This window comes from Erythrolamprus reginae, chromosome 1 (genome assembly GCF_031021105.1).
Source record: "Erythrolamprus reginae isolate rEryReg1 chromosome 1, rEryReg1.hap1, whole genome shotgun sequence".
Classification (NCBI taxonomy): domain Eukaryota; kingdom Metazoa; phylum Chordata; class Lepidosauria; order Squamata; family Dipsadidae; genus Erythrolamprus; species Erythrolamprus reginae.
Genome location: NC_091950.1, coordinates 375,496,128 through 375,521,732, shown reverse-complemented (window position 1 = coordinate 375,521,732; position 25,605 = coordinate 375,496,128). Strand labels below are relative to the sequence as shown.

The following is a 25,605-nucleotide window of genomic DNA, read 5'->3' as shown; positions in this document are numbered from 1 at the left end:
AAGGGTATTTGGCCTGCCTTTAAGTCCAGCATTAAGAGATGTTGTTTTGACCTTAAGCTTGTGCCATAAAAGCAGTACTTAATGGTTCCCTCGGGATTTTGTTCAAAGGTAAATGATACTAAAGTCAACACATTCCTTCCTGTATTGCTTAGCACCAGAACTGGAAAGCTTCTAAATGTAGTACAATGGTTCAGGAGTTCAATTTCTGGTTTGAAACCCATAAGAGTAAGATTTGGGTACATACTTCTGCCAAGTATTGATTGATTAATTGATTGATTGATTGATTGGATTTGTATGCCGCCCATCTCCGGAGACTCGGGGCAGCTAACAGCAATAATAAGACAGCATATAACAATAATCCAATACTAAAAACAATTAAAAACCCATTATAATAAAAACCAAACATACATACAGATATACCATGCATAAAATTGTAAAGGCCTAGGGGGAAAGGGTATCTCAATTCCCCCATGCCTGGCGGCAGAGGTGGGTTTTAAGTAGCTTACAAAAGGCAAGGAGGGTGGGAGCAATTCTAATCTCTGGGGGGAGTTGGTTCCAGAAGGCCGGGGCCGCCACAGAGAAGGCTCTTCCCCTGGGTCCCGCCAAGCGACATTGTTTAGTTGACGGGACCTGGAGAAGGCCCACTCTGTGGGACCTAACTGGTCGCTGGGATTCGTAACATGCAATATAGAAGGAAATTGATTGTGTACTCTGCCTACGGATGATCTGTGTAACTATAGCTTTTGCTATGGTTTCATTGATTATTTTCTTACTAGTCCTTAAGCTGATATTCCTTGGCGTTTTGATTTCTGTTGCTACTCTATAACAGCACAGAGTAGCTGGTAGTATTTCTGCTTTAACAGCTATATTCTGACATTACAGATTTTGTCTATCATTATGTTTATACCGAGCTTATTTTATATCTCTTAATATATTTTATTTGATCTTCCCACTGGTGCACATGATTTAAGGCTACACTCCCACATTATCTGAAAGAAAAAGACGTACAAACATGGATATTCCTTTTATGAGTTTTTCTCTGATCTCTGGCTAATACCTAACAGTTGAAGTTTCCCGTATTGAGCTTTGAGTTATGAAGCGATGTTTGTCATTAATGAAATAATTTTTGCTTTGACAGACAGGTTAGCAGTTGTGGAGGAATTAAATATGTCTGTAAGCATGTTTTACATTTCTAGTTATTTAACAGAGTAGAACAGTCTTTTAAAAAGAATACACAGTACTGTAGTTTTATCTTTCTGTCCACTGTCTATGAAAGTGTTGGCTGAGGAATCCTGAGAGTTGAAATCCACCCTTCTTAAAATTTCTGAGGTTGAGGAATGCTGTTTTGTAGCAACCTGGATGTAACCAGGTACAGTGGTACCTCAAGATACGAACCCCTCGTCTTACGAACAACTCGAGATACGAACCTGGGGTTCAGAAAAAATTTGCCTCTTCTTACGAACTTTTTTCATGTTACGAACGCCAAACCCGAACTTCCGGGTTGGCTTCGGGGGGGGGGGGGAAGGTTGCTGGGAAGCCCCCCAGCCCGGCTGTCACCTTTTAAAACAGCCGAGCAGCTCCCCAGCAGTTTCCGAAAGCGGTTTGCTCTCCATGTGTCCTCAACCTTTCACGGAGGGTTTTCCACCTCTCCTCTTCCCAGTTTGCTCTCCATGTGTCCCCAACATTTCACGGAGGGTTTTCCACCTCTCCTCTTCCCAGTTTGCTCTCCATGTGTCCCCAACCTTTCACGGAGGGTTTTCCACCTCTCCTCTTTCCAGTTTGCTCTCCATGTGTCCTCAACCATTCACAGGGTTTTCCCCCTCTCCTCTTCCCAGTTTGCTCTCCATGTGTCCCCAACCTTTCACGGAGGGTTTTCCACCTCTCCTCTTCCCAGTTTGCTCTCCATGTGTCCCTAACCTTTCACGGAGGGTTTTCCACCTCTCCTCTTCCCAGTTTGCTCTCCATGTGTCCCCAACCTTTCACGGAGGGTTTTCCACCTCTCCTCTTCCCAGTTTGCTCTCCATGTGTCCCCAACCTTTCACGGAGGGTTTTCCACCTCTCCTCTTCCCAGTTTGCTCTCCATGTGTCCTCAACCTTTCATGGAGGGTTTTCCACCTCTCCTCTTCCCAGTTTGCTCTCCATGTGTCCTCAACCTTTCACGGAGGGTTTTCCACCTCTCCTCTTCCCAGTTTGCTCTCCATGTGTCCTCAACCTTTCACGGAGGGTTTTCCACCTCTCCTCTTCCCAGTTTGCTCTCCATGTGTCCCCAACCTTTCACGGAGGGTTTTCCACCTCTCCTCTTCCCAGTTTGCTCTCCATGTGTCCTCAACCATTCACAGGGTTTTCCACCTCTCCTCTTCCCAGTTTGCTCTCCATGTGTCCCCAACTTTTCACGGAGGGTTTTCCACCTCTCCTCTTCCCAGTTTGCTCTCCATGTGTCCCTAACCTTTCACGGAGGGTTTTCCACCTCTCCTCTTCCCAGTTTGCTCTCCATGTGTCCCCAAACTTTCACGGAGGGTTTTCTACCTCTCCTCTTTCCAGTTTGCTCTCCATGCGTCCTCAACCTTTCACGGAGGGTTTTCCACCTCTCCTCTTCCCAGTTTCCTCTCCATGTGTCCTCAACCTTTCACGGAGGGTTTTCCACCTCTCCTCTTCCCAGTTTCCTCTCCATGTGTCCTCAACCTTTCACGGAGGGTTTTCCACCTCTCCTCTTCCCACTTTGCTCTCCATGTGTCCCCAACCTTTCACGGAGGGTTTTCCACCTCTCCTCTTCCCAGTTTGCTCTCCATGTGTCCCCAACCTTTCACGGAGGGTTTTCCACCTCTCCTCTTCCCAGTTTGCTCTACATGTGTCCTCAACCTTTCACGGAGGGTTTTCCACCTCTCCTCTTCCCAGTTTGCTCTCCATGTGTCCTCAACCATTCACAGGGTTTTCCACCTCTCCTCTTCCCAGTTTGCTCTCCATGTGTCCCCAACCTTTCACGGAGGGTTTTTCACCTCTCCTCTTCCCACTTTGCTCTCCATGTGTCCCCAACCTTTCACGGAGGGTTTTCCACCTGTCCTCTTCCCAGTTTGCTCTCCATGTGTCCCCAACCTTTCACGGAGGGTTTTCCACCTCTCCTCTTCCCAGTTTGCTCTCCATGTGTCCTCAACCATTCACAGGGTTTTCCACCTCTCCTCTTCCCAGTTTCCTCTCCATGTCTCCTCAACCTTTCACGGAGGGTTTTCCACCTCTCCTCTTCCCAGTTTGCTCTCCATGTGTCCCCAACCTTTCACGGAGGGTTTTCCACCTCTCCTCTTCCCAGTTTGCTCTCCATGTGTCCTCAACCATTCACAGGGTTTTCCCCCTCTCCTCTTCCCAGTTTGCTCTCCATGTGTCCCCAACCTTTCACGGAGGGTTTTCCACCTCTCCTCTTCCCAGTTTGCTCTCCATGTGTCCCTAACCTTTCACGGAGGGTTTTCCACCTCTCCTCTTCCCAGTTTGCTCTCCATGTGTCCCCAACCTTTCACGGAGGGTTTTCCATCTCTCCTCTTCCCAGTTTGCTCTCCATGTGTCCCCAACCTTTCACGGAGGGTTTTCCACCTCTCCTCTTCCCAGTTTGCTCTCCATGTGTCCTCAACCTTTCACGGAGGGTTTTCCACCTCTCCTTTTCCCAGTTTGCTCTCCATGTGTCCTCAACCTTTCACGGAGGGTTTTCCACCTCTCCTCTTCCCAGTTTGCTCTCCATTTGTCCTCAACCTTTCACGGAGGGTTTTCCACCTCTCCTCTTCCCAGTTTGCTCTCCATGTGTCCCCAACCTTTCACGGAGGGTTTTCCACCTCTCCTCTTCCCAGTTTGCTCTCCATGTGTCCTCAACCTTTCACGGAGGGTTTTCCACCTCTCCTCTTCCCAGTTTCCTCTCCATGTGTCCTCAACCTTTCACGGAGGGTTTTCCACCTCTCCTCTTCCCAGTTTGCTCTCCATGTGTCCTCAACCTTTCACGGAGGGTTTTCTACCTCTTGAAAGGTTGGGGACACATGGAGAGCAAACTGGGAAGAGGAGAGGTGGAAAACCCTCCGTGAAAGGTTGGGGACACATGGAGAGCAAACTGGGAAGAGGAGAGGTGGAAAACCCTCCGTGAAAGGTTGAGGACACATGGAGAGCAAACTGGGAAGAGGAGAGGTGGAAAACCCTCCATGAAAGGTTGGGGACACATGGAGAGCAAACTGGGAAGAGGAGAGGTGGAAAACCCTCCGTGAAAGGTTGAGGACACATGGAGAGCAAACTGGGAAGAGGAGAGGTGGAAAACCCTCCGTGAAAGGTTGGGGACACATGGAGAGCAAACTGGGAAGAGGAGAGGTGGAAAACCCTCCGTGAAAGGTTGGGGACACATGGAGAGCAAACTGGGAAGAGGAGAGGTGGAAAACCCTCCGTGAAAGTTTGAGGACACATGCAGAGCAAACTGGGAAGAGGAGAGGTGGAAAACCCTCCGTGAAAGGTTGGGGACACATGGAGAGCAAACTGGGAAGAGGAGAGGTGGAAAACCCTCCGTGAAAGGTTGAGGACACATGGAGAGCAAACTGGGAAGAGGAGAGGTGGAAAACCCTCCGTGAAAGTTTGAGGACACATGGAGAGCAAACTGGCAAGAGGACAGGTGGAAAACCCTCCATGAAAGTTTGAGGACACATGGAGAGCAAACTGGGAAGAGGAGAGGTGGAAAACCCTCCGTGAATGGTTGGGGACACATGGAGAGCAAACTGGGAAGAGGAGAGGTGGAAAACCCTCCGTGAAAGGTTGGGGACACATGGAGAGCAAACTGGGAAGAGGAGAGGTGGAAAACCCTCCGTGAAAGGTTGGGGACACATGGAGAGCAAACTGGGAAGAGGAGAGGTGGAAAACCCTCCGTGAAAGGTTGAGGACACATGGAGAGCAAACTGGGAAGAGGAGAGGTGGAAAACCCTCCGTGAAAGGTTGGGGACACATGGAGAGCAAACTGGGAAGAGGAGAGGTGGAAAACCCTCCGTGAAAGTTTGAGGACACATGGAGAGCAAACTGGGAAGAGGAGAGGTGGAAAACCCTCCGTGATAGGTTGGGGACACATGGAGAGCAAACTGGGAAGAGGAGAGGTGGAAAACCCTCCATGAAAGGTTGGGGACACTTGGAGAGCAAACTGGGAAGAGGAGAGGTGGAAAACCCTCCGTGAAAGGTTGAGGACACATGGAGAGCAAACTGGGAAGAGGAGAGGTGGAAAACCCTCCGTGAAAGGTTGAGGACACATGGAGAGCAAACTGGGAAGAGGAGAGGTGGAAAACCCTCCGTGAAAGGTTGAGGACACATGGAGAGCAAACTGGGAAGAGGAGAGGTGGAAAACCCTCCGTGAAAGGTTGAGGACACATGGAGAGCAAACTGGGAAGAGGAGAGGTGGAAAACCCTCCGTGAAAGGTTGAGGACACATGGAGAGCAAACTGGGAAGAGGAGAGGTGGAAAACCCTCCGTGAAAGGTTGAGGACACATGGAGAGCAAACTGGGAAGAGGAGAAGTGGAAAACCCTCCGTGAAAGGTTGGGGACACTTGGAGAGCAAACTGGGAAGAGGAGAGGTGGAAAACCCTCCGCGAGGGTTTTAAAACAGCCGCGAGGCCCGCCGAAAGCCTTTTTTTTGCGGGGGGGTTTTTTGGTTGCACGGATTAATTGACTTTACATTGTTTCCTATGGGAAACAATGTTTCGTCTTACGAACCTTTCGTCTTACGAACCTCCTCCTTGCACCAATTAAGTTCGTATCATGAGGTATTACTGTACTTGTGATTCTCCCTTGCCTTTGCACATAAATCTATGCAAGCATGTTCTTTTTCATCATCTGTTCCTTTAAAATGTACATTCTGTTGTGGTTAGCTCTGGCCCAGCTCCTGCCCCAAAGACTGTGGATGTGGGGGAGACATCCACATGCTGCAGGCCTGTTTTGCCCCCCGGTGGAATCTGCTGATGAAGGCTCCTCTGACCAAGAAGACATGAGTGACAGGGAGGAGGAGAGTGGGGCAGACAGCTCAGAAGGAGATCAATTATCTAGCTCCTCCTTGGATTCAGAACAAGAGTTAATGATACAGCCACGCCTGCGGAGAGCGATGCATAGGCAACAACAACTGAGAGATTATTATCAAAGAAAATGAGTCCACCTGTGGTTGGGTGGGGCTGTGGTAATTAGTGAGGCTGCTATAAATAGCAGCCTGTGGGTTTGGCCATTGTGGAGGATTATCTGGTCCTTGTGTTTCGTGACTGCTTTACTGACTTTGACTTTTTGTGTGCTGATTTTTCCCCGCTTTGAAACTAAACCAGAGCAAAGTGTGTTTCATTTTGTGAAAGAAGAAGGACTGTGAATTGCCTCACAGCTGCAAGCTAAGTATCACAGAGCTGATAAGGGACTTGTACAAATTACCAGTTTGTTTGGAGACGAGTGCTCTTTGCTATATCAAAAGAGGGCTTGGTTTAAGTGAATTTTCATTATAAAGAACATTGTTTTGAATTTTCAAACGTGTGTGTGTCTAAAATTTGTACCTGTGAATTTTGGGGAGGAGTCTACCAGAGAGCCCGACAGAACACATTCTAATCAAATTTGTTAAGTAAAAATCTTGTTGAACGGCGGGTATTGGATTCCTGAGTGCTTGTGTTTAGCATGGAGTTACCGGCATTCTCAGGGACATGATAGCACTGAAGCCAAAGTAAAGGCTTTTTTGCCCCATATCTTTTCCCAAATTTCTTATCAAGGTAATTATGCACCGAGCTATTTTCTTTTCCTACAAAGAGGAAGGAAGCAAACTAATTCCCAGTGCTCAGTGAATGGAAAAAAGTAGTGCCAGTCCATGGCTGCCTCTACACGTGACCAAGCTTGAAAAGTCCCTATGGAATTTTGAGAGAGATGTGATAGCTGTGTGATTGTGATGGGTGACCGGGCACATTTTCTTTCTGAGCTGCACAGAAACAGCTGACGTGGGTAGTTTTTTTTTAAAGACAGTCACTTCTTGGTTGACTTGTTTCTGTGTGCTGCTTTTGCCATCTGCTGGAAAAGGAAGGAAGGATCCTTGCACTCCGGCCTTTTCATCCCCCAGTTTATCTGCAGTCTAATACAAATGCAACATTTCACACATTTTTTTAAGAAATACCGAGCAGTCCATGCAATAGTGTTCTCTCAGTCCATAGCAGCCATACCTACTTTAAATTAGAACGTGCTTATCTTTCCATCCCGATTTAATAACAAGTCTTGGTTTGCATTAATCACAGTGAACATTGAACACCTGGTGCTCAGACATTGAATCCAGAGTTGGGAAATTGGAGCCATTCTATACTTGTGCAGACTTTGCATAATCTTAGAGCATATGGTTCTTAAAACACCTTTTCTGATAATAGGAAAGCCATACATTTTCCTCCTATAAATCAGTGTATGATATTAAGAAACATACCTTGCAAATTTCCGTTGACCCATGGTTTGCTTACTGCAGAGGACATATTGTATCTTGCAAATCACCTATACATGGATCTTTTCTCCTTTAAGATTCCCTTTTTCCATAAAAATGCATATGCAGTGGTACTTCTACTTGCGAACTTAATTCATTCCGTGGCCAGGTTCTTAAGTAGAAAAGTTTGTAAGAAGAAGCCGTTTTTCCCATAGAAATCAATGTAAAAGCAAATAATGTGTGCGATTGGGGAAACCACAGGGAAGGTGGAGGCCCTGTTTCCTCCCAGGAGATTCCTAGAGATGCCCTACATAGGCTTCTCCCCTCCTTTTCCAGCCCTGTTTCCTCCCAGAAGATTCCTAGAGAGGCCTCATGGAGGCTTCTCCCTGCCTTTTCCGGTTACAATTTTGGAGGCTTGGGTTTGTAAGTGGAAAATGGTTCTTGAGAAGAGGCAAAAAAAAATCTTGAACACCCGGTTCTTATCTAGAAAAGTTTGTAAGTAGAGGCATTTGTAAGTAGAGGTACCACTGTACACGCTCTACTTTATCCTGGTTAACATTTAGACATTGTGCAAAATCTTTGTGACATTTCACAACATTTCTTGACATAGTAGTTAAGTGAATCACTGCAGTTGTTCAGCCAAAAACGAAGTTGTTGAATGAATCTGGATTCCGCCCTTTGATTTTACTTGCCAGAAGGTTGCAAAAAGATGATCGCATGACCCAGGGACACTGCAAAAATCATAAATATGAGCCAGTTGCCAGGCATCCGAATTTTGATCACGTGACTATGGGGTTGACACAAGTGTGAAAATTGGTGTTAAGTCATTTTTTTCAGTGCCATTGTAACTTGGAATAGTCACTAGACAAATGGTTGTATGTCAAGGACTATCTGTAAAAGAATACAGTGTTCCCTCGATTTTCGCGGGTTCGAACTTCGTGAATAGCCTATACCAGGGTTTTTCAAAAAATATTAATTAAAAAATACTTTGTGGGGGTTTTTCTATACCACGGTTTTTCCTGCCCGATGACATCATATGTCATTGCCAAACTAATAATTTTTGCAAATAAATAACAAAAAAAATAATTATTGTTAATAAATATTTATGTTTATAAATATCAGGATCACTAAGTGTCTTATTCAATGGTGAGTACCAGTAATAGTGGTGTTAAGAGAATGGGAAATGGTAATTTAGGGGTTTAAAATGTTAAGGGATGGCTTGTGATACTGTCCATAGCCCAAAATGGTGTATTTACTTCCACATCTCTACTTTGCGGAAATTCGACTTTCGCGGGCAGTCTCGGAACGCATCCCCTGCGAAAATCAAGGGAACACACTGTATTTGAAAACATGCATATAGTCCAGTGGTGCAAAAAAGTTTAAATCTTTTCAGGCTGTGGTACTTGTTAGAGGGGGGGGGGGTTTAAGTCCCCAGAAAAGAGGCAAAAATTAAGGGTGGAAAATAAGCTGCATTTAGATGATTTTTTAAAAAAAATCTTTTCTCTCATGGAACCCAGACAAAGATCTTGTTGCATCTTAGGCTTCTGTGGAACACTGTGAAAAACCGTCTACTGCATTAGACAACGTTAATACAGGATATATATAATAGCAGTGCCAATCCAATAGAGACAGGCAACATTATTACTTTCCTTGGTGGTTGAGGCACTTGGCCATTAGGGCAATTTTAAAATCCAATGGGATTTTTTAAAAAAATGTTATAGCTTTTAATCAGGTTTGTGTTGCACTCCTTTTTTCCCCTGTGTGAAACTTCTTTGTACCCTGTCTAGAATCCTTGTCAGTTAGAGCAGCCTATACATTTTCTTGTAGACATTTCATTATCCCTACTTTGGGCAATGAAACTCTGCAAGAAAACAGCCAAGCTCAGAGAGCACCAAGGGTTGCTGATCTAATCTCTACCTCAGAAAAGCAGTATAATAATCTTGCAGTTATTTGCTTCCCAAATGAATTACAAATATTGGGTATATTTTTTTCTCCACTTTAAGATAATAAATAATTTATATAGAGCGCTGGCGAGACCACATTTGGAATACTGTGTTCAGTTCTGGAGACCTCACCTACAAAAAGATATTGACAAAATTGAACGGGTCCAAAGACGGGCTACAAGAATGGTGGAAGGTCTTAAGCATAAAACGTATCAGGAAAGACTTAATGAACTGAATCTGTATAGTCTGGAGGACAGAAGGAAAAGAGGGGACATGATCGAAACATTTAAATATCTTAAAGGGTTAAATAAGGTCCAGGAGGGAAGTGTTTTTAATAGGAAAGTGAACACAAGAACAAGGGGACACAATCTGAAGTTAGTTGAGGGAAAGATCAAAAGCAACATGAGAAAATATTATTTCACTGAAAGAGTAGTAGATCCTTGGAACAAACTTCCAGCAGACGTGGTTGGTAAATCCACAGTAACTGAATTTAAACATGCCTGGGATAAACATATATCCATTGTAAGATAAAATACAGGAAATGGTATAAGGGCAGACTAGATGGACCATGAGGTCTTTTTCTGCCGTCAGTCTTCTATGTTTCTAAAACATATGTAAATGACAAAACACAATACCACTATCCAGCCAGATACATATGCCAAATTTCCATACCATTAATGTGCTTTAAGGAGTTTCTTTACTTCCTATCTTCCCTCTCCCCTCCCATAACTCCCATCTTTCCAATATTATAAGTAGTACTAAACTTTGAAAACAGAAACAAAGAAATAAAAACCCCAAATATATCCTCAATATCTAACATTCTATAAATCCCATATTCATCATTATTTATAGGGGAAGAGAAAAGAAAAAGAAGAAAGAAGAAAAATCCCCTTCACTCCAGCATTTAGCTGATTCCCTAATGAAAATACTGCAGTTTTCCCATATAAAATAATGTAAAAACATGAACTATCTTCGATTTGTGTTACATTAGCAACTAGTGCTGCAAAAAAGCTACAAATCTTGATTCATGTTTTAAAAATATGAATATAGAATAGCATAGAATAGAATAGAATAGAATAGAATTTTATTGGCCAAGTGTGATTGGATATACAAGGAATTTGTCTTGAATCATATGCTCTCAGCATACATAAAATAAAATGTACATTTGTCAAGAATCATGTGGTACGACACTTAATGATTGTCATAGGGGTCAAATAAGCAATGAGGAAGCAATATTAATAAAAATCTAAGGATATAAGCAGCAAGATACAGTCATACAGTCAACATGGGAGGAAATGGGTGATAGGAATGATGAGAAAAACTAGTAGAATAGAAGTGCAGATTTAGTAGAAAGTGTGACAGTGTTGAGGGAATTATTTGTTTAGTAGAGTGATGGCGTTCGGAAAAAAACTGTTCTTGTGTCTAGTTGTCTCGGTGTGCAGTGCTCTGTAGCGACGTTTTGAGGGTAGGAGTTGAAACAATTTGTGTCCAGGATGTGAGGGGTCAGTAAATATTTTCCCTGCCCTCTGGGGAAATATGTTACTGAGTTACTAATCAAATTGAATAATTGCTACTTTTCTCTTCAGCTAAGATCTGTATTTAACATGACTTCAAATGAAGGCCGGAAAAGATCCATGAGGGCCCTTGTGGCTGTTGGCAATGGGAAAGGATCCGCTGGTAAGTAATTGTCCTTCAGTAGGGGACTCAAAGCTTAGTTAATCCCTTCCCATAGAGGTAGAAATTCCCTTCTGTTGAATAGATGAACATTTGGGGGATATTGCATCAAGCAGGCATCTTTTAGAATTAGAGAAGAGTAGAAATAGCTTGTTTGTCTGCTCTAACTGTCCAGACTCATGCTGAGATGCAGAAGATCCCAGCAAATTTAACGTTTTTATTATTATTATGTCAGTACAAAACAGCAAACGAGATCACTATGCTGGATTTCGTATTTCATCACCAGTCGGGCGCTTCCCAAGCACCTAGGACTACGTGATGTAGCGGCGATCCCAGTAAAGCGGCCTTTTGCAATTGACAGATGGAGATTTTGTCAATTCCAATGGTTTTCAGATGTCTGCTAAGATCCTTTGGTACTGCGCCCAGCGTGCCAAGTACCATTGGGACCATTTTCACTGGCTTATGCCAGAGTCATTGCAGCTCGATTTTTAGATCTTCGTATTTCACTAATTTCTCTAGCTGCTTCTCCTCAATTCTGCTGTCTCCTGGGATTGCAATGTCGATGATCCATACTTTTTTTTTCTCCCCGATCACAATGTCTGGTGTGTTATGCTTCAGAATTCGGTCAGTCTGAAGTCCCACAGTAGTTTTGCTTGCTCATTTTCGACCACTTTTTTGGGCTTATGATCCCACCAGTTCTTTGCCACTGGTAAATGGTAGCTCCGGCACAAGTTCCAGTGGATCATCTGTGCCACAGCATCATGTCTATGCTTGTAGTCAGTCATTATTATTATTACTATTATTATTATTACTATTTATTTATTTATTATTATTTATTAGATTTGTATGCCGCCCCTCTCCGTAGACTCGGGGCGGCTTACAGCAATGATAAAAACAACATATAATGACAAATCTAATAGTTAGACTCTAAAATAGCAATAATACATTTAAAAAGTCTAAAAAACAAATGTGAAATGATAGCATTGGACGTGGTTGAACAAGCAACCTGAACCTTGAACATACCGTATATTGCAATGGACTTCCTCTGGATATTATTCTGCAGAAAGAAGGAAAATCACATTAGTGTTGATACTATTTCCTTGTATGTAATAAGGTTGTCGTTGCTTCTGTTAAACAAGCTTGACTGAAAATGGATGCCATTCATAGCGTTCCCCGTTAACCCCCAGCACGTCAAACATAAGCATGTATTGAACGATGGACAAATGAATGAGTTTTTAGTTGTCTTCACTTTGTATTATCAGGCCAGCAGCAGGTTCTTCAGACCCCCCACCACCTCTCTCTATTTTTTGAAGACACCTCCAGCTGTCATCTCACCTGTGATGTTGTTTTCATTTATTTCTTACCATTTGGTTTCATACAGCCCCCATTATTTCCTTTTGTCCTATTTCTCCTTGTAAAAATGTATGTAATATATGTCATATATGAGTTAATCACCCAAGAAGTAAAAAAGAGTGGTTCTATAATAGGACAGAAATGTAGAAACAATACAGTATTGCCTAAATCTGGCAAAGACTGAAGCAACAAGGAAGCTTTCTAAATCTGTCAAGAGTCTTCTTGGAAATAGTCTGTTTTGCAGCAGCAGCACAACCCAGATTTTAAAGCTCAGCATCAGGGGTCTATTTATGTTCAGAACGAAAATACCGCCCAGCAACAAACCCAATATAATTAGCCATATTCATCTGTTAGATTCCCTTATTGTTTATAATTTTTTAAAATGCTAACTATTATTTGTTGTAAAAATTTAAAATATATAATTAAAAACCCTTATGACAGTTAAGAGTTTTGTTGAACAAAAACGGGACCTTAGATTAATGAAGAAGCTAAGGACATATTTATTGGAGGTAGTGGAAGGGGGCAGATTTTTTCCTTTTTACTTAGATATATTTGCAGCTCTTAAATGTTCTAGTTCCAGGTGGGGGGAACTGGCATTGAATCTTAATATTATATAGATAATGTATGTGTGAATGTATGTATGTATGTATATATGTATTAAATTTCTCTGCTGTCCATCTTACTAATACAGAAACTCTGGGCAGCTTACAATAAAATAAAAAGTTAAAAAGTACTTAAAACAATTAAAATTATAATAAAAAGTTTAATAAGAACCAAGATGATGGGCAGCCTGGGGTAAGAATCTTCTCATATAAAGAACATTGGTGCTATATATAGGAGTTTCTTCATTTTTTGCAAGTTTCCATTTGTGGTGTTTGTTTTCTAACAGCCCATTTGTATTTATCAGGTTTTGCACTAGGAAAAGCATCTCACATGAAGAATGCACTAAGAAAAGTATGTAATGCAAAAGCTTAGCACTGTCTATTGTTATTAAAGTCTGTCTTTACTTCCATGGTTTAGAGATACAGTGATACCTCATCTTACAAACCCCTCGTCATACAAACTTTTCGAGATACAAACCCAGGGTTTAAGATTTTTTTGCCTCTTCTCCCAAACTATTTTCACCTTACAAACCAAAGCCGCTACCACTGGGATGCCCCGCCTCCGGACTTCTGTTGCCAGCGAAGCGCCCATTTTTGCACTGCTGGGATTCCCCTGAGGCTCTCTTGCATGGGAAACACCATCTCCGGACTTCTGTGTTTTTGCGATGCTGCAGGGGAATCTTAGCAGGGGAATCCCAGCAGCGCAAAAATGGGTGCTTCACTGGCAACGGAAGTCTGGAGGTCGGGTTTCCTAGCGAGGGGAGCCTCAGCGAAATTGCAGCATCGCAAAAACATGGAAGTCCTCGAAACCCCACCTCCGGACTTCCATTGCCAGCGAAGCACCCATTTTTGCGCTGCTGGGATACCCCTGCTGGGATTCCCCTGCAGCATCAAAAAAACACGGAAGTCCGGAGGTGGGGTTTTCCATGGAGGGGAGCCTCAGGGGAATCCCAGCACTGCAAAAACAGGCGCTTCGGCTGGCAAAAGGGGTGAGTTTTGGCCTTGCACGGATTAATCGCTTTTCCATTGATTCCTATGGGAAACATTGTTTCATTTTACAAACTTTTTCACCTTACAAACCTCGTCCCGGAATGAATTAAATTCGTAAGACCCTCGAAGTATTACTGTATAGTCATAATCCTGTGTTTCTACTCTTCTGTGAATACATTTAGCAAATGTTAAATACCTCAGACCATGGTTTCTGATAAACAACCTTTCCTATCATACTGAACTTGTGCGCGAAATAAATACTCTGTCCTTCAGCTATCTTTCTCATCACAAATTCCACAGACATCATGGAATAATAAGGTGTGGATTGGAAAATGTTCTTATTCACTACTGCCACTTGTGGCAAAGACTAACTCAGTTCCCACCACTGCACATAGGCTGATACTCAAAAGATAGATACACTCTTCTACAGAGAGTATCCCTTTTTCTCCTCTTTATCATTTTTAACAAATTGCAATGTTTTCAAAAGACAGATTTGGAGGATTCCACAATTTTAAACTTGTCAGGGAAAAGCATCCACTTGAAAGATACTGTTTATCATGTGCACAGAATCTGGGTCTTTGCATTTGCATTCACAGTGAAGTGCAGTGGCTCACAGATACTTTGTGTTTTTCTTTGTGCTAAATAAATCCCTATTGCTCTTAACTATTTTAGATTGAGGGAGGGGAGAAGAAAGGAAGGAAGGAAATTATAGGAGAACTTATTGGTTTAGATAAGATCAGGTCTCTCAGTTGAAGCCAATTTATGATTCAAAGCCATACTAAAAAAAGACTAATTAAAATCAACATGTACAGATATTAAATACTATATGCCATTTTTTTTGTTCTCTGCCTTTAACCTTTCTTATTTTGAGGTAACTAAGACTATAATTTCTTTGGAGTTTTGTTTTTTTACTCTTTACGGGCCATTTTAATTTCCCTTTTCTTGGAAAAAAAAGGTTTGCAAGTCAGTTTTTCCAGATGAATTAATTAAACATCTCTTTTCTTTGTTTTTTAGTATCAATTATTTTTCACATGTTTTTTGTTTAGCTCTAGGGGACAAACAATAAGGTTTCCTCAATTCAGACTTGACATTTCTCTTGAATATCAATCTGCTAAATTAAATTTAGCCCCTTATTTGATCATTTGGTTATTTGAAGAAGCTGTTGCCACCAGGGGACTTCAAGAAGGCTGAGAAAAATTAATATTTTATGACCGAAATTATTAAAATGCCATATTATACTAAATAATCTGGAATAATTTGTTAAACATAGTAGATTTTATTTATTTAGCAAATGTATATAGTCATCAATCTCACAAAAAATTACTCTTAAGTTGTGTACAGCAGTTAAATAAAAAATGTCGTAAAACAAGTAAAAATATAAAACAGTGATTAAAATACAGAAGAGAATACAGTGATCCCCCGCTCGTTGCGAGGGTTCCGTTCCAGGAGCCCCCGCAACGAGCGGGTTTTCGCGAAGTAGCGATGCGGAAGTAAAAACACCGTCTGCGCATGTGCAGACGGTGTTTTTACTCCCACAGCGCTAGCGAGGAGCCGAAGATTGGGGGCGGGGCGGCTGTTTGCCGCCGGCATGGAGGGCTTCCTAGCAGCCCCCCAAACCCGGGTTGGGGGTCCGGGGGGCGCTGGCTCTCGGCGCTTTTGAGCTGAGTCCGGAAGCGAATTCGCTTCCGGACTCAGCTCAAAAGCGCCGATAGCAAGCGGCAAGGAACGGCTTGTCTCGGCGCTTTCGAGCTGACCGGACTCAGCTAGATGGCAGCGTAGATGGCTTGCTATCGGCGGTTTTGAGCTGAGTCCGGAAGCGAATTCGCTTCCGGACTCAGCTCAAAACCGGCGATACCAAGCGGCAAGGAACGGCTTGTCTCGGCGCTTTCGAGCTGACAGCTCGAAAGCGCCGAGACAAGCCGTTCCTTGCCGCTTGCTATTGGCGGTTTTGAGCTGAGTCCGGAAGCGAATTCGCTTCCGGACTCAGCTCAAAACCGGCGATACCAAGCGGCAAGGAACGGCTTGTCTCGGCGCTTTCGAGCTGACAGCTCGAAAGCGCCGAGACAAGCCGTTCCTTGCCGCTTGCTATAGGCGGTTTTGAGCTGAGTCCGGAAGCGAATTCGCTTCCGGACTCAGCTCAAAACCGGCGATACCAAGCGGCAAGGAACGGCTTGTCTCGGCGCTTTCGAGCTGACAGCTCGAAAGCGCCGAGACAAGCCGTTCCTTGCCGCTTGCTATCGGCGGTTTTGAGCTGAGTCCGGAAGCGAATTCGCTTCCGGACTCAGCTCAAAACCGGCGATACCAAGCGGCAAGGAACGGCTTGTCTCGGCGCTTTCGAGCTGACAGCTCGAAAGCGCCGAGACAAGCCGTTCCTTGCCGCTTGCTATCGGCGCTTTTGAGCTGAGTCCGGGAGCGAATTCGCTCCCGGACTCAGCTCAAAAGCGGCGAGAATGAACGGCGTGGGCGGGCGAAGGGCGGGCGGCAGCGAGGAGTTTGCGTGGGCGGTGGGGAAACTCCTCGCTGACGCCAGCAAGAGGGGGAAGACCCAGGGAAGCCGCTGCCATCTACGCATGCGTGCCCGGCACGCATGCGTAGATGGTATTTTTGACTTCCGGGTTGAAAAATAGCGAAGTACCCTGTTCGCAATGGTTGGGGACGCAATAAACGGGGGATCACTGTAGATACTAACATTAACAATATTAATAATTAATAATAATAATAATTTATTAGATTTGTATGCCGCCCCTCTCCGAAGACTCGGGGCGGCTCACAACACGATAAAAACAGTATTATACAGGCACAAATCTAATATTAAAAAAATAAAAACCCTATCATAATTAAAAACCAAACAGCACATACATACCAAACATAAATTATAATAAGCCTGGGGGAAAGGTGTCTCAAATCCCCCATGCCTGGCGGTATAGGTGGGTCTTAAGTAGTTTACAGAAGACAAGGAGGGTGGGGGCAATTCTAATCTCCGGGGGGAGTTGATTCCAGAGGGCCGGGGCCGCCACAGAGAAGGCTTTTCCCCTGGGGCCCGCCAGACGACATTGTTTTGTCGACGGGACCCGGAGAAGGCCAACTCTGTGGGACCTTATCGGCCGCTGGGATTCGTGCGATATTAATATTAATAACAATATTAACATCAGTAGACAGTACTTCCAGCTATCATTGTGATTAATTTAATTGCAGTAATACTAGATTGTAGTTTATAATTGACTTAGAAGTAAGTTTAATATTTTCTCTTTTATCAGACCTGTGATTGAACTTTAGAATTGAGTTGGTACCATGTTTCCCCGAAAATAAGACAACCCCTGAAAATGAGGCCCTCTTCCGAAAATAAACTCTTCCCTAAAAATAACTCCTCCCCAAAATATTTAAGCGCATGTGCAGCCGTCTCCACCATTTCATCTGGTTAGAGTTAGGGAGACAGAGTTGGAAATGAGGTAAGATCGCAGGAGGAGCCCCATCTTGCCTTCCGAAAGAGTTTAAAAACTCATCTTTGCCGCCAGGCCTAGGGTTATTAGCTCTTCCCCCTGACCAATGAATGTTTCTTAGTATGACTGTTGAATGAATTGTTATGGAAGTTTTTTAAAATTAGAATTTTAAGGATTGTTTTTTATGTATATTAATTAGATTGTTTATTACTGTACGAGTCTGCGGAGAGGGGCGGCATACAAATCTAAATAATAAAATAAATAAAAATAAAAATAAACTGTCTCTTTTATATGCTGTGAGCCGCCCCGATTCCTCGGAGAGGGGTGGCATATAAATCCAATTAAACTCAGTCGATCTTGTTCCACGTGCCCCAAAATAATAAGACCTTCCTAAATATAAGGCAAGCGCTTATTTTGGGGCTCAAAAAAAATATAAGGCAGGGTCTTATTTTCAGGGGAACACGCTAAATTTTCTTAATCATGTCTAGTTTTAAAAAATAATAATGTTTCCCCAGGCAAAGAACAAAGCTATTCGCCATTTACAATATGTTGAAAGATATGAAGATCACACAAGTAAGTATTAGAAATACATTTTAATTGAAATTTTAAAAGTGAGATAGTTACAGTATTTCCCACCAGATACTATAAAACTGTTTATTTCTTCCATCTCTTTGTCTCAAAATCCAAGTTTCATGAACTTGCAAAATTAGACAACATAATGTGCCTTACCTAAAACTTTTTTTTTGGCCACATGAATGAATAGCTTTTTTATTCCATCTCATTCTTTTGCATGAATTTATCCAAATTCATAAGAAAATGTCATTGATGCCTGAAGAGTTCCCTAGGCCCTTTCCTCTTCCATCCCTGAGATTATCATCTGATTAGCTTTAGCAAGATTATTTTGCCTTTTCTTTTAGATTATGCTTGATTTTTTTAATGCATGGTAACTACTGTGATTCATTTGAATTAACCACCTCTGATAAAACACACAAATATAAATTAATTGCACCAATTTGGGGATTGCCCAAACTGCTTTCTTATTTATGTTACCATGCAAAAAAAGCAAAAAAAAAAAAAGTGTTTTCTCAAGATTCAGAACCAGAAAATCAATACTAGTTTTTCATTCTGGTGCCATATTCTTAAAGTCTCAAAATGGGTGAACAGTGCAATCAGGCGGTAGGGAAAGCAAGTAGGATGCTTGGCTACATAGTTAGAGGTATAACAAGCAGGAAGAGGGAGATTATGATCCCGCTATATAGAGCGTTGGTGAGACCACATTTGGAATACTGTGTTCAGTTCTGGAGACCTCACCTACAAAAAGATATTGACAAAATTGAACGAGTCCAAAGACGGGCTACAAGAATGGTGGAAGGTTTTAAGCATAAAATCTATCAGGAAAGACTTCATGAACTCAATCTGTATAGTCTGGAGGACAGAAGGAAAAGGGGGGACATGATCGAAACATTTAAATATGTTAAAGGGTTAAATAAGGTCCAGGAGGGAAGTGTTTTTAATAGGAAAGTGAACACAAGAACAAGGGGACACAATCTGAAGTTAGTTGGGGGAAAGATCAAAAGCAACATGAGAAAATATTATTTTACTGAAAGAGTAGTAGATCCTTCGAACAAACTTCCAGCAGACTTGGTAGATAAATCCACAGTAACTGAATTTAAACATGCCTGGGATAAACATATATCCATCCTAAGATAAAATACAGAAAACAGTATAAGGGCAGACTAGATGGACCATGAGGTCTTTTTCTGCCGTCAGACTTCTATGTTTCTATGTTTCTAAGATCTAAACACTGTACAAATTGATCTTCAGACAACTTGCAAAGCAGTGCAAAATGCTTCCATTTCAAGTGCTGTACTGCTTTCTGCGTAGTAATTAGATTTTCTGTGAACGGTCAGTAAACGTGCTTAAAAGTATGCATTGAAATCATTTGGGATTCAAAATACTTATTTGGCAATATTTTGTTTTTATTTTAGTTTACCATGATATTGCAACCACTTTTAAGAAAACAACAGTTCGGATGAAGAAGCAAAACAAAGGTGTGTTTATTTTTTATTCAGAGTCGGCTAATATTCATCCAATTTGTACTCCTATTAAAAGTGGTTTTAATTTTATTTTGAACTCTGATAGCAGCTTGGATTAAGTCTCCTTTGGTCACAAAGTAACATACGGCTCAATATTTATTTGTGGAAAAATCAATGAGAAAAATATTGTCCTGCTATTCATATAGGACAGTGGAGTGTCCTCATTTAATAAATTGCACATCTACTGTTGTCATGGGAAAATGACAGTTGTTCTCCAATCACTGAGTGACAATTTGCCCTGCAGTTGAAATAATCACAAATAGCTGTATTTGTTGCTTTTTGATAAAATACATTTGGTCAGACTTGGAATTATAAAAGCTTTATAAACCTAATCTCTCATGAAACACGTTTCTGTTGAAAATATAAAATCTGTTATTCTCAATGAAGGTGACAATGGAATATCTGTATTAAAAATAATATAAGTCTACAAAGAAAGTATTCTATATTCCATTTTACAACCAACGTGCCACTAGACTTCCTATATTAACAATATTCCATGGATCACATTTAAGCAGACTTCTCATGTGGTGATTTCAAAAATAAATAACCACATTAAACAAATGTATCCTTCTTACCCATTTTGTTTGATCTTATAGTAATATAATTGCAATAATATCAAATAAAATATTAGGAAGAATATGAATAGCCAAGATCTTAAACATAAAAATACAACATTTATTTTTTACAGATGATATGTCTCTGTCAAAAATTGAATTACATACATTTCATAAAGTAGCTAATTTAACAGGTGAACCTTCTGCTAATTGACATTAAAAGGTGGATAGAGAAAAATTCTTTTCTCTATCACAATACTAGGACAAGGGGGCACTCTCTAAAACTCATAGGTAAGAAAGCAAGGACAAATAAAGGGGAATATTTCTCCACCCAGAGGGTCGTTGATTTATGGAATTCACTTCCAGAAGAGGTCATGACAGCTGTCAGCCTTCATAGCTTCAAGGCAGGATTAGACAGATTCATGGATGCCAAGTGTATCCGTGGTTATTGAAACGGATGTCCATGGGCCGCCTCTATGTTGGTTGGGGCAAGCAGGATTTCCTTGAGTACCATATGTTGGGGGTCAAGGGAAAGGGAGGGTTTTGCCTTCTCTTTCTGCTCAAGATCCCCATGGACAATTGGTGGGCCACTGTGTGACACAGAATGCTGGACTCTATGGGCTTTGGCCTGATTCAGCATTGCTCTTCTTATGTTCTTAACATTGATTAATAAACATAGCTACTCTTCAGAAGGCCAGATCCTGAAGATGAAACTCAAATACTTTGACCACCTTATAAGAAGGAAGGACTCACTGGAGAAGAGCCTAATGCTGGGAACGATTGAGGGCAAAAGAAAAAGTGGGTGACAGAGAATGAGATGGATGGATGGAGTCACAGAATAAATTGGCATGAGCCTAAATGGATTCTGGAGAATGATAGAGGATAGGAAAGCCTGGAGTAACATTGTCCATGGGGTTTCAATGAGTCGGACATGACTTTGCAACTAACAACAACAATAAACATAGAAAATGTTTATTTAAAAGACAAAGAAGGAACAAATGAAAAGCATGTGAATAATATCTGAAGGAGATTTAATTAGGCTTTGCTGTTTCACGTTAATTACAAGAGATCAGACACTTCTTATGTTAGGAAGAAATTCATCACCTTTTGGAGCACAAACCAGCTTCTAAGAATACATTGTTTTAGATAGCCCCAAATAATATAGTCCTCAGATAAGTTTATTTATTATTTATGTATTTATTAATCAGATTTGTATGCCGCCCCTCTCCGCAGACTCGGGACGGCTAACAGCAATAATAATACAATGTAAACAAATCTAATATTTAAGTTAATTTAAAACCCCAATTTAGAAACCAATCATACATACTAACATACCATGCATAAATTTTATAAGCCTAGGGGGAGGAAAAGTCTCAATTCCCCCATGCCTGACAACAGAGGTGGGTTTTAAGGAGCTTACAAAAGGCAAGGAGGGTGGGGGCAACTCTGATATCTGGGGGGAGTTGGTTCCAAAGGGTCGGGGCCGCCACAGAGAAGGCTCTTCCCCTGGGTCCCGCCAAACGACATTGTTTAGTTGACGGGACCCGGAGAAGGCCAACTCTGTGGGACCTAACTGGTCGCTGGGATTCGTGCGGCAGAAGGCGGTCCCGGAGATATTCTGGTCCGGTGCCATGAAGGGCTTTATAGGTCATAACCAACACTTTGAATTGTGACCGGAAACTGATCGGCAACCAATGCAGACTGCGGAGTGTTGGTGTGACATGGGCGTATTTAGGAAAGCCCATGATAGCTTTTGCAGCTGCACTTTGCACGATCTGAAGTTTCCCAACACTTTTCAAAGGTAGCCCCATGTAGAGAGCATTACAGTAGTCGAGCCTTGAGGTGATGAGTTGAAAAACTGATAATAGTTGCTGTTTATAATTACTAAATTGTTTTGCACAGGATATGGACTTCGTTGTCACCGCGCTATCATCACACTCTGCAAACTGATTGGGATTAAAGACATGTATGCCAGGGTTTATGGATCAGTGAATATACTGAATCTCACTACATGTCTTTTTAAGGGATTAGCTAATCAGGTAAAAATTAAGTGAGAGACTAACACGTGCTTCTCAGTATGTTAAAAGTATTAACTTTTTATTTTTATTTTATGAACTGTGCTTTGCCATAGTGCAGTGGAAAGGTACAGATGGGAATATTCAAATTAATTTAAAGTGAATACCGGAAAATAGTTTCTCGATATAAGCATGGTTGGGGGAGTATGATATTTTTTTCCAATTTTGATTAAAATATGTTTTTTACAATCCAAAGATGGATTGTATTTGTTCTTTAAAATCCTGCCATGGCTGAGATTTGAGGCAGGTACAAAACAAGGGCAACGTCAGTGCAATATAAAAGTGAATGAAATTAAATCAATTATCAATTAATGACAATCAGAAGCAAAATAAAAAGTGGTGTTCCTTACCATAGCCTAACGCTAACAGCTTGTGTGACAGTCTTTCTTGGATTTTGAGCAAGTAGAGATTTTTTCTCATCATCTGCTATTTTATCCATTAGTATTGAAATATGCCATGGATTCATTTGACATTGATTACAGTATACAGTGGTACCTCGAGATACGAGTTTAATTCGTTCCGGACCTGGGCTCTTAAGTCGAGCAGCTCTTATCTCGAACGACTTTTCCCCATAGGAATTAATGTAAATAATTTTAATTGGTTCCAGCCCTCAAAAAACTCACAAAGTTAGTCTAAATTATGCAGAAAGACATGTTTTTAATGAAGAAATGTACATGTACATATAAATGAATAATGAAGTTTCTTTCACTTAACTTGTAAACTTTCTTAAACTTTTAAATTTACATATGTTCAACTTCTCTGCCACCCAATCCTGTAGGACAGAGGTCCCCAACCCTTTTTGCACCAGGGACCGGCTTTAAGCGATGAAGAGAGGAATGGGTGAATAAATGGACGGAGGGTGGGAAGGAAGGAAGGAAAGAGGGAAGGGACAGGAACAGAGGAAGGAAGCAAGGAAACTTATGAAAGGGGAGAGTAAGAGGAATGAGTGAAGGGAGGGAGGGAGGGAAGAAGGTGGGAAGGAGAAAGAAAAGAAGAAATAGAGGAAGGGAAGGTAAAAGAGAGAAAGAAAAAGAGAAAGAAAGAAAGAAAGAAAGGGAAGGGACAGGAACAGAGGAAGGAAGCAAGGAAACTTATGAAAGGGGAGAGTAAGAGAGGAATGAGTGAAGGGAGGGAGGGAGGGAAGAAGGTGGGAAGGAGAAAGAAAAGAAGAAATAGAGGAAGGGAAGGTAAAAGAGAGAAAGAAAAAGAGCAAGAAAGAAAGCTGCAAGCACCCCCCCGAGCCCCCCAGGCCGGCTGCAACCTTTTAAAACACGCGCGCCGCTTCGCAGCTGTCTCCTGAAGCCGAACGCGGAAGTTAGCGTTTGGCTTCAGGAGACAGCTCCTTGGCGCTTGTATCTCGAATTTGGGCTTGTAAGTAGAACAAAAATATCTCTCCCCTCCCAGCTCTTATCTCGAGTTGCTCTTAAGTAGAGCAGCTCTTATGTCGGGGTTCCACTGTATTGATTTTTACCATTCTTCTCTCTTTTTTTGGAGGGGGATGTTAAATTTTGTTCTGTGAGGGACTGCTTCCATTTCATTCATAACTAAGGGATTATCAAACAAACAAGTTTCAGCTTTATAATATTTTATTCAGCCTCATTTGTGCTACATAGAACTTGCTTTCTGACTGGGTGGCTTGCTTTCATTATTATCATATGTCTGTGAAATCATTTCTATGTCTTGACTTTTCAAATCTTGAACTTTCACTCCTCATTTCAGACTTTCCTTACTATTATTATTATTATTATTATTATTATTATTATTATTATTAATTAGATTTGTATGCCGCCTCTCTCCGAAGACTCAGGGCGGCTAACAACAATATAAAAAGACAATGTAAACAAATCTAATATTAAAAACAATCTAAAAAACCCCGATTTAAAAAACCCCTCATACATACAAACATACCATGTATAAATTCTATAAGCCTAGGGGGAAGGGAAATTTCAATTCCCCCATGCCTGACGACAGAGGTGGGTTTTAAGGAGCTTGCGAAAGGCAAGGAGGGTGGGGGCAACTCTGATATCTGGGGGGAGCTGGTTCCAGAGGGTCGGGGCCGCCACAGAGAAGGCTCTTCTCCTGGGTCCCGCCAGACGACATTGCTTAGTCGACGGGACCTGGAGAAGGCCAACTCTGTGGGACCTAACCGGTCGCTGGGCTATCATGTCCCTATTTCCTGATATGCTAAAATAATGAGGTTAAGGCTGAGGCTAAGGGGTACTAAAACAGTAAAGAGGAGTTAGAATAGCAGCTAAGGATACCTTTAACCTTCCATGAAACGATTTACTAAATGTTGAAAATTGATAAATTGGTATTTCTGTAGATCAGAATTCCCTCTTTGAATTATCCCCACAGGAAACTCATCAAAACCTAGCAGACAAGAAGAAGCTCTATGTGGTTGAATTCCGCGATGAATGTGGCCCACAGCCCATTGTTGTTGCAAAGCCTAATGGACCAGTCAGAGAAGATCCCGAATCTGAAGAAGCCATGCTTGATGTCAAACTGGAATGGAAAGAAGTGAAGGCAGCACAAGGAATGAAGAGTAGATGGGCTGATCTCAAAAGACCAGTCAATTTTTAGATATACAAATTAAAGAAGATCCAATGTAATTGTATAATAAGACAATATTTGTTTACACATACAGTGAAAAAATTCTTATTGCTTGCCTCGATTATTGTTGTCCTTATAATTTAGTCATTCAAAACAACATAGCCAACTTTCTTCAGTTGGTATCTATTTAAAATGCAAATCATTTTATGGCGTGCAGGCTGTAAAGGAAAAGGAATTTACCAAATCTCTTGACAGGAAAATGAATCTTTTCCCAAATAACTGGAGACCAACAGTAGGGAAAAATAAAGTTGTAATTGAATTTCATTTCATTTCACTTATCTCTGTATGTTCAAATAGGAAACTTGGACTTTTAATGAATGAGTAAACTTGATGCCTTTGGCTTTTAATACTACTTGGACAATACCGAACCAAAAGGAACAATTGGAAGCAGTAATATTAACAAGTTTTGGGTAACTCCTCCTTGCCGTCATTATGTTAGAGGAGGCATATTGGTTGCAGAAAGCTCCAAGTCCAATTTCAGGGCTCAGAAAAATATAACTGAAACCCTAAAGAGTTCTTTTAAACAATGTAGGAAGTTCTGATATAATAGAAGAAAACATTTGTCATGGTATGATTTTAGTAATATCAGCATGCAATCTTAAGAGCACTCTCAAAGTGCGTAAAAACATTGCATACTTTTTAGTGATGGACTAAAAAGTTGCTTAGGTTGATAGTAGGGTAGAACTTGAAGTCTTGATTGAAAAGGGATTCTTTCCTGAGAGTCCAGATAATGAAAATGCCATAATTGAATATCAAATAAGGGGGGGGGGGGGGAGTTAAGAGGGTAAAAGATAAGAAAGCTGCTCGGCCAGTATGACAATGAAGACATATTATGGACCTA

At 41.7% G+C, this 25,605-nt stretch overlaps 1 protein-coding gene across 1 annotated transcript in view; it reads left to right on the top strand.

Annotated features, from left to right (window-relative positions):
* MRPS5 (mitochondrial ribosomal protein S5) overlaps positions 1–25,028 on the top strand; it is a 52,643-nt gene extending 27,615 nt beyond the window's left edge. The window contains exons 6-11 of the mRNA XM_070734655.1: positions 10,957–11,047; positions 13,305–13,351; positions 17,945–18,002; positions 19,418–19,480; positions 21,982–22,118; positions 24,510–25,028. Coding sequence (XP_070590756.1) covers positions 10,957–11,047; positions 13,305–13,351; positions 17,945–18,002; positions 19,418–19,480; positions 21,982–22,118; positions 24,510–24,734 — 621 coding nt within the window. The 3' untranslated portion in view covers positions 24,735–25,028. The remainder of the gene's footprint in view (positions 1–10,956; positions 11,048–13,304; positions 13,352–17,944; positions 18,003–19,417; positions 19,481–21,981; positions 22,119–24,509) is intronic.
* Positions 25,029–25,605: the final 577 nt, after the last annotated feature.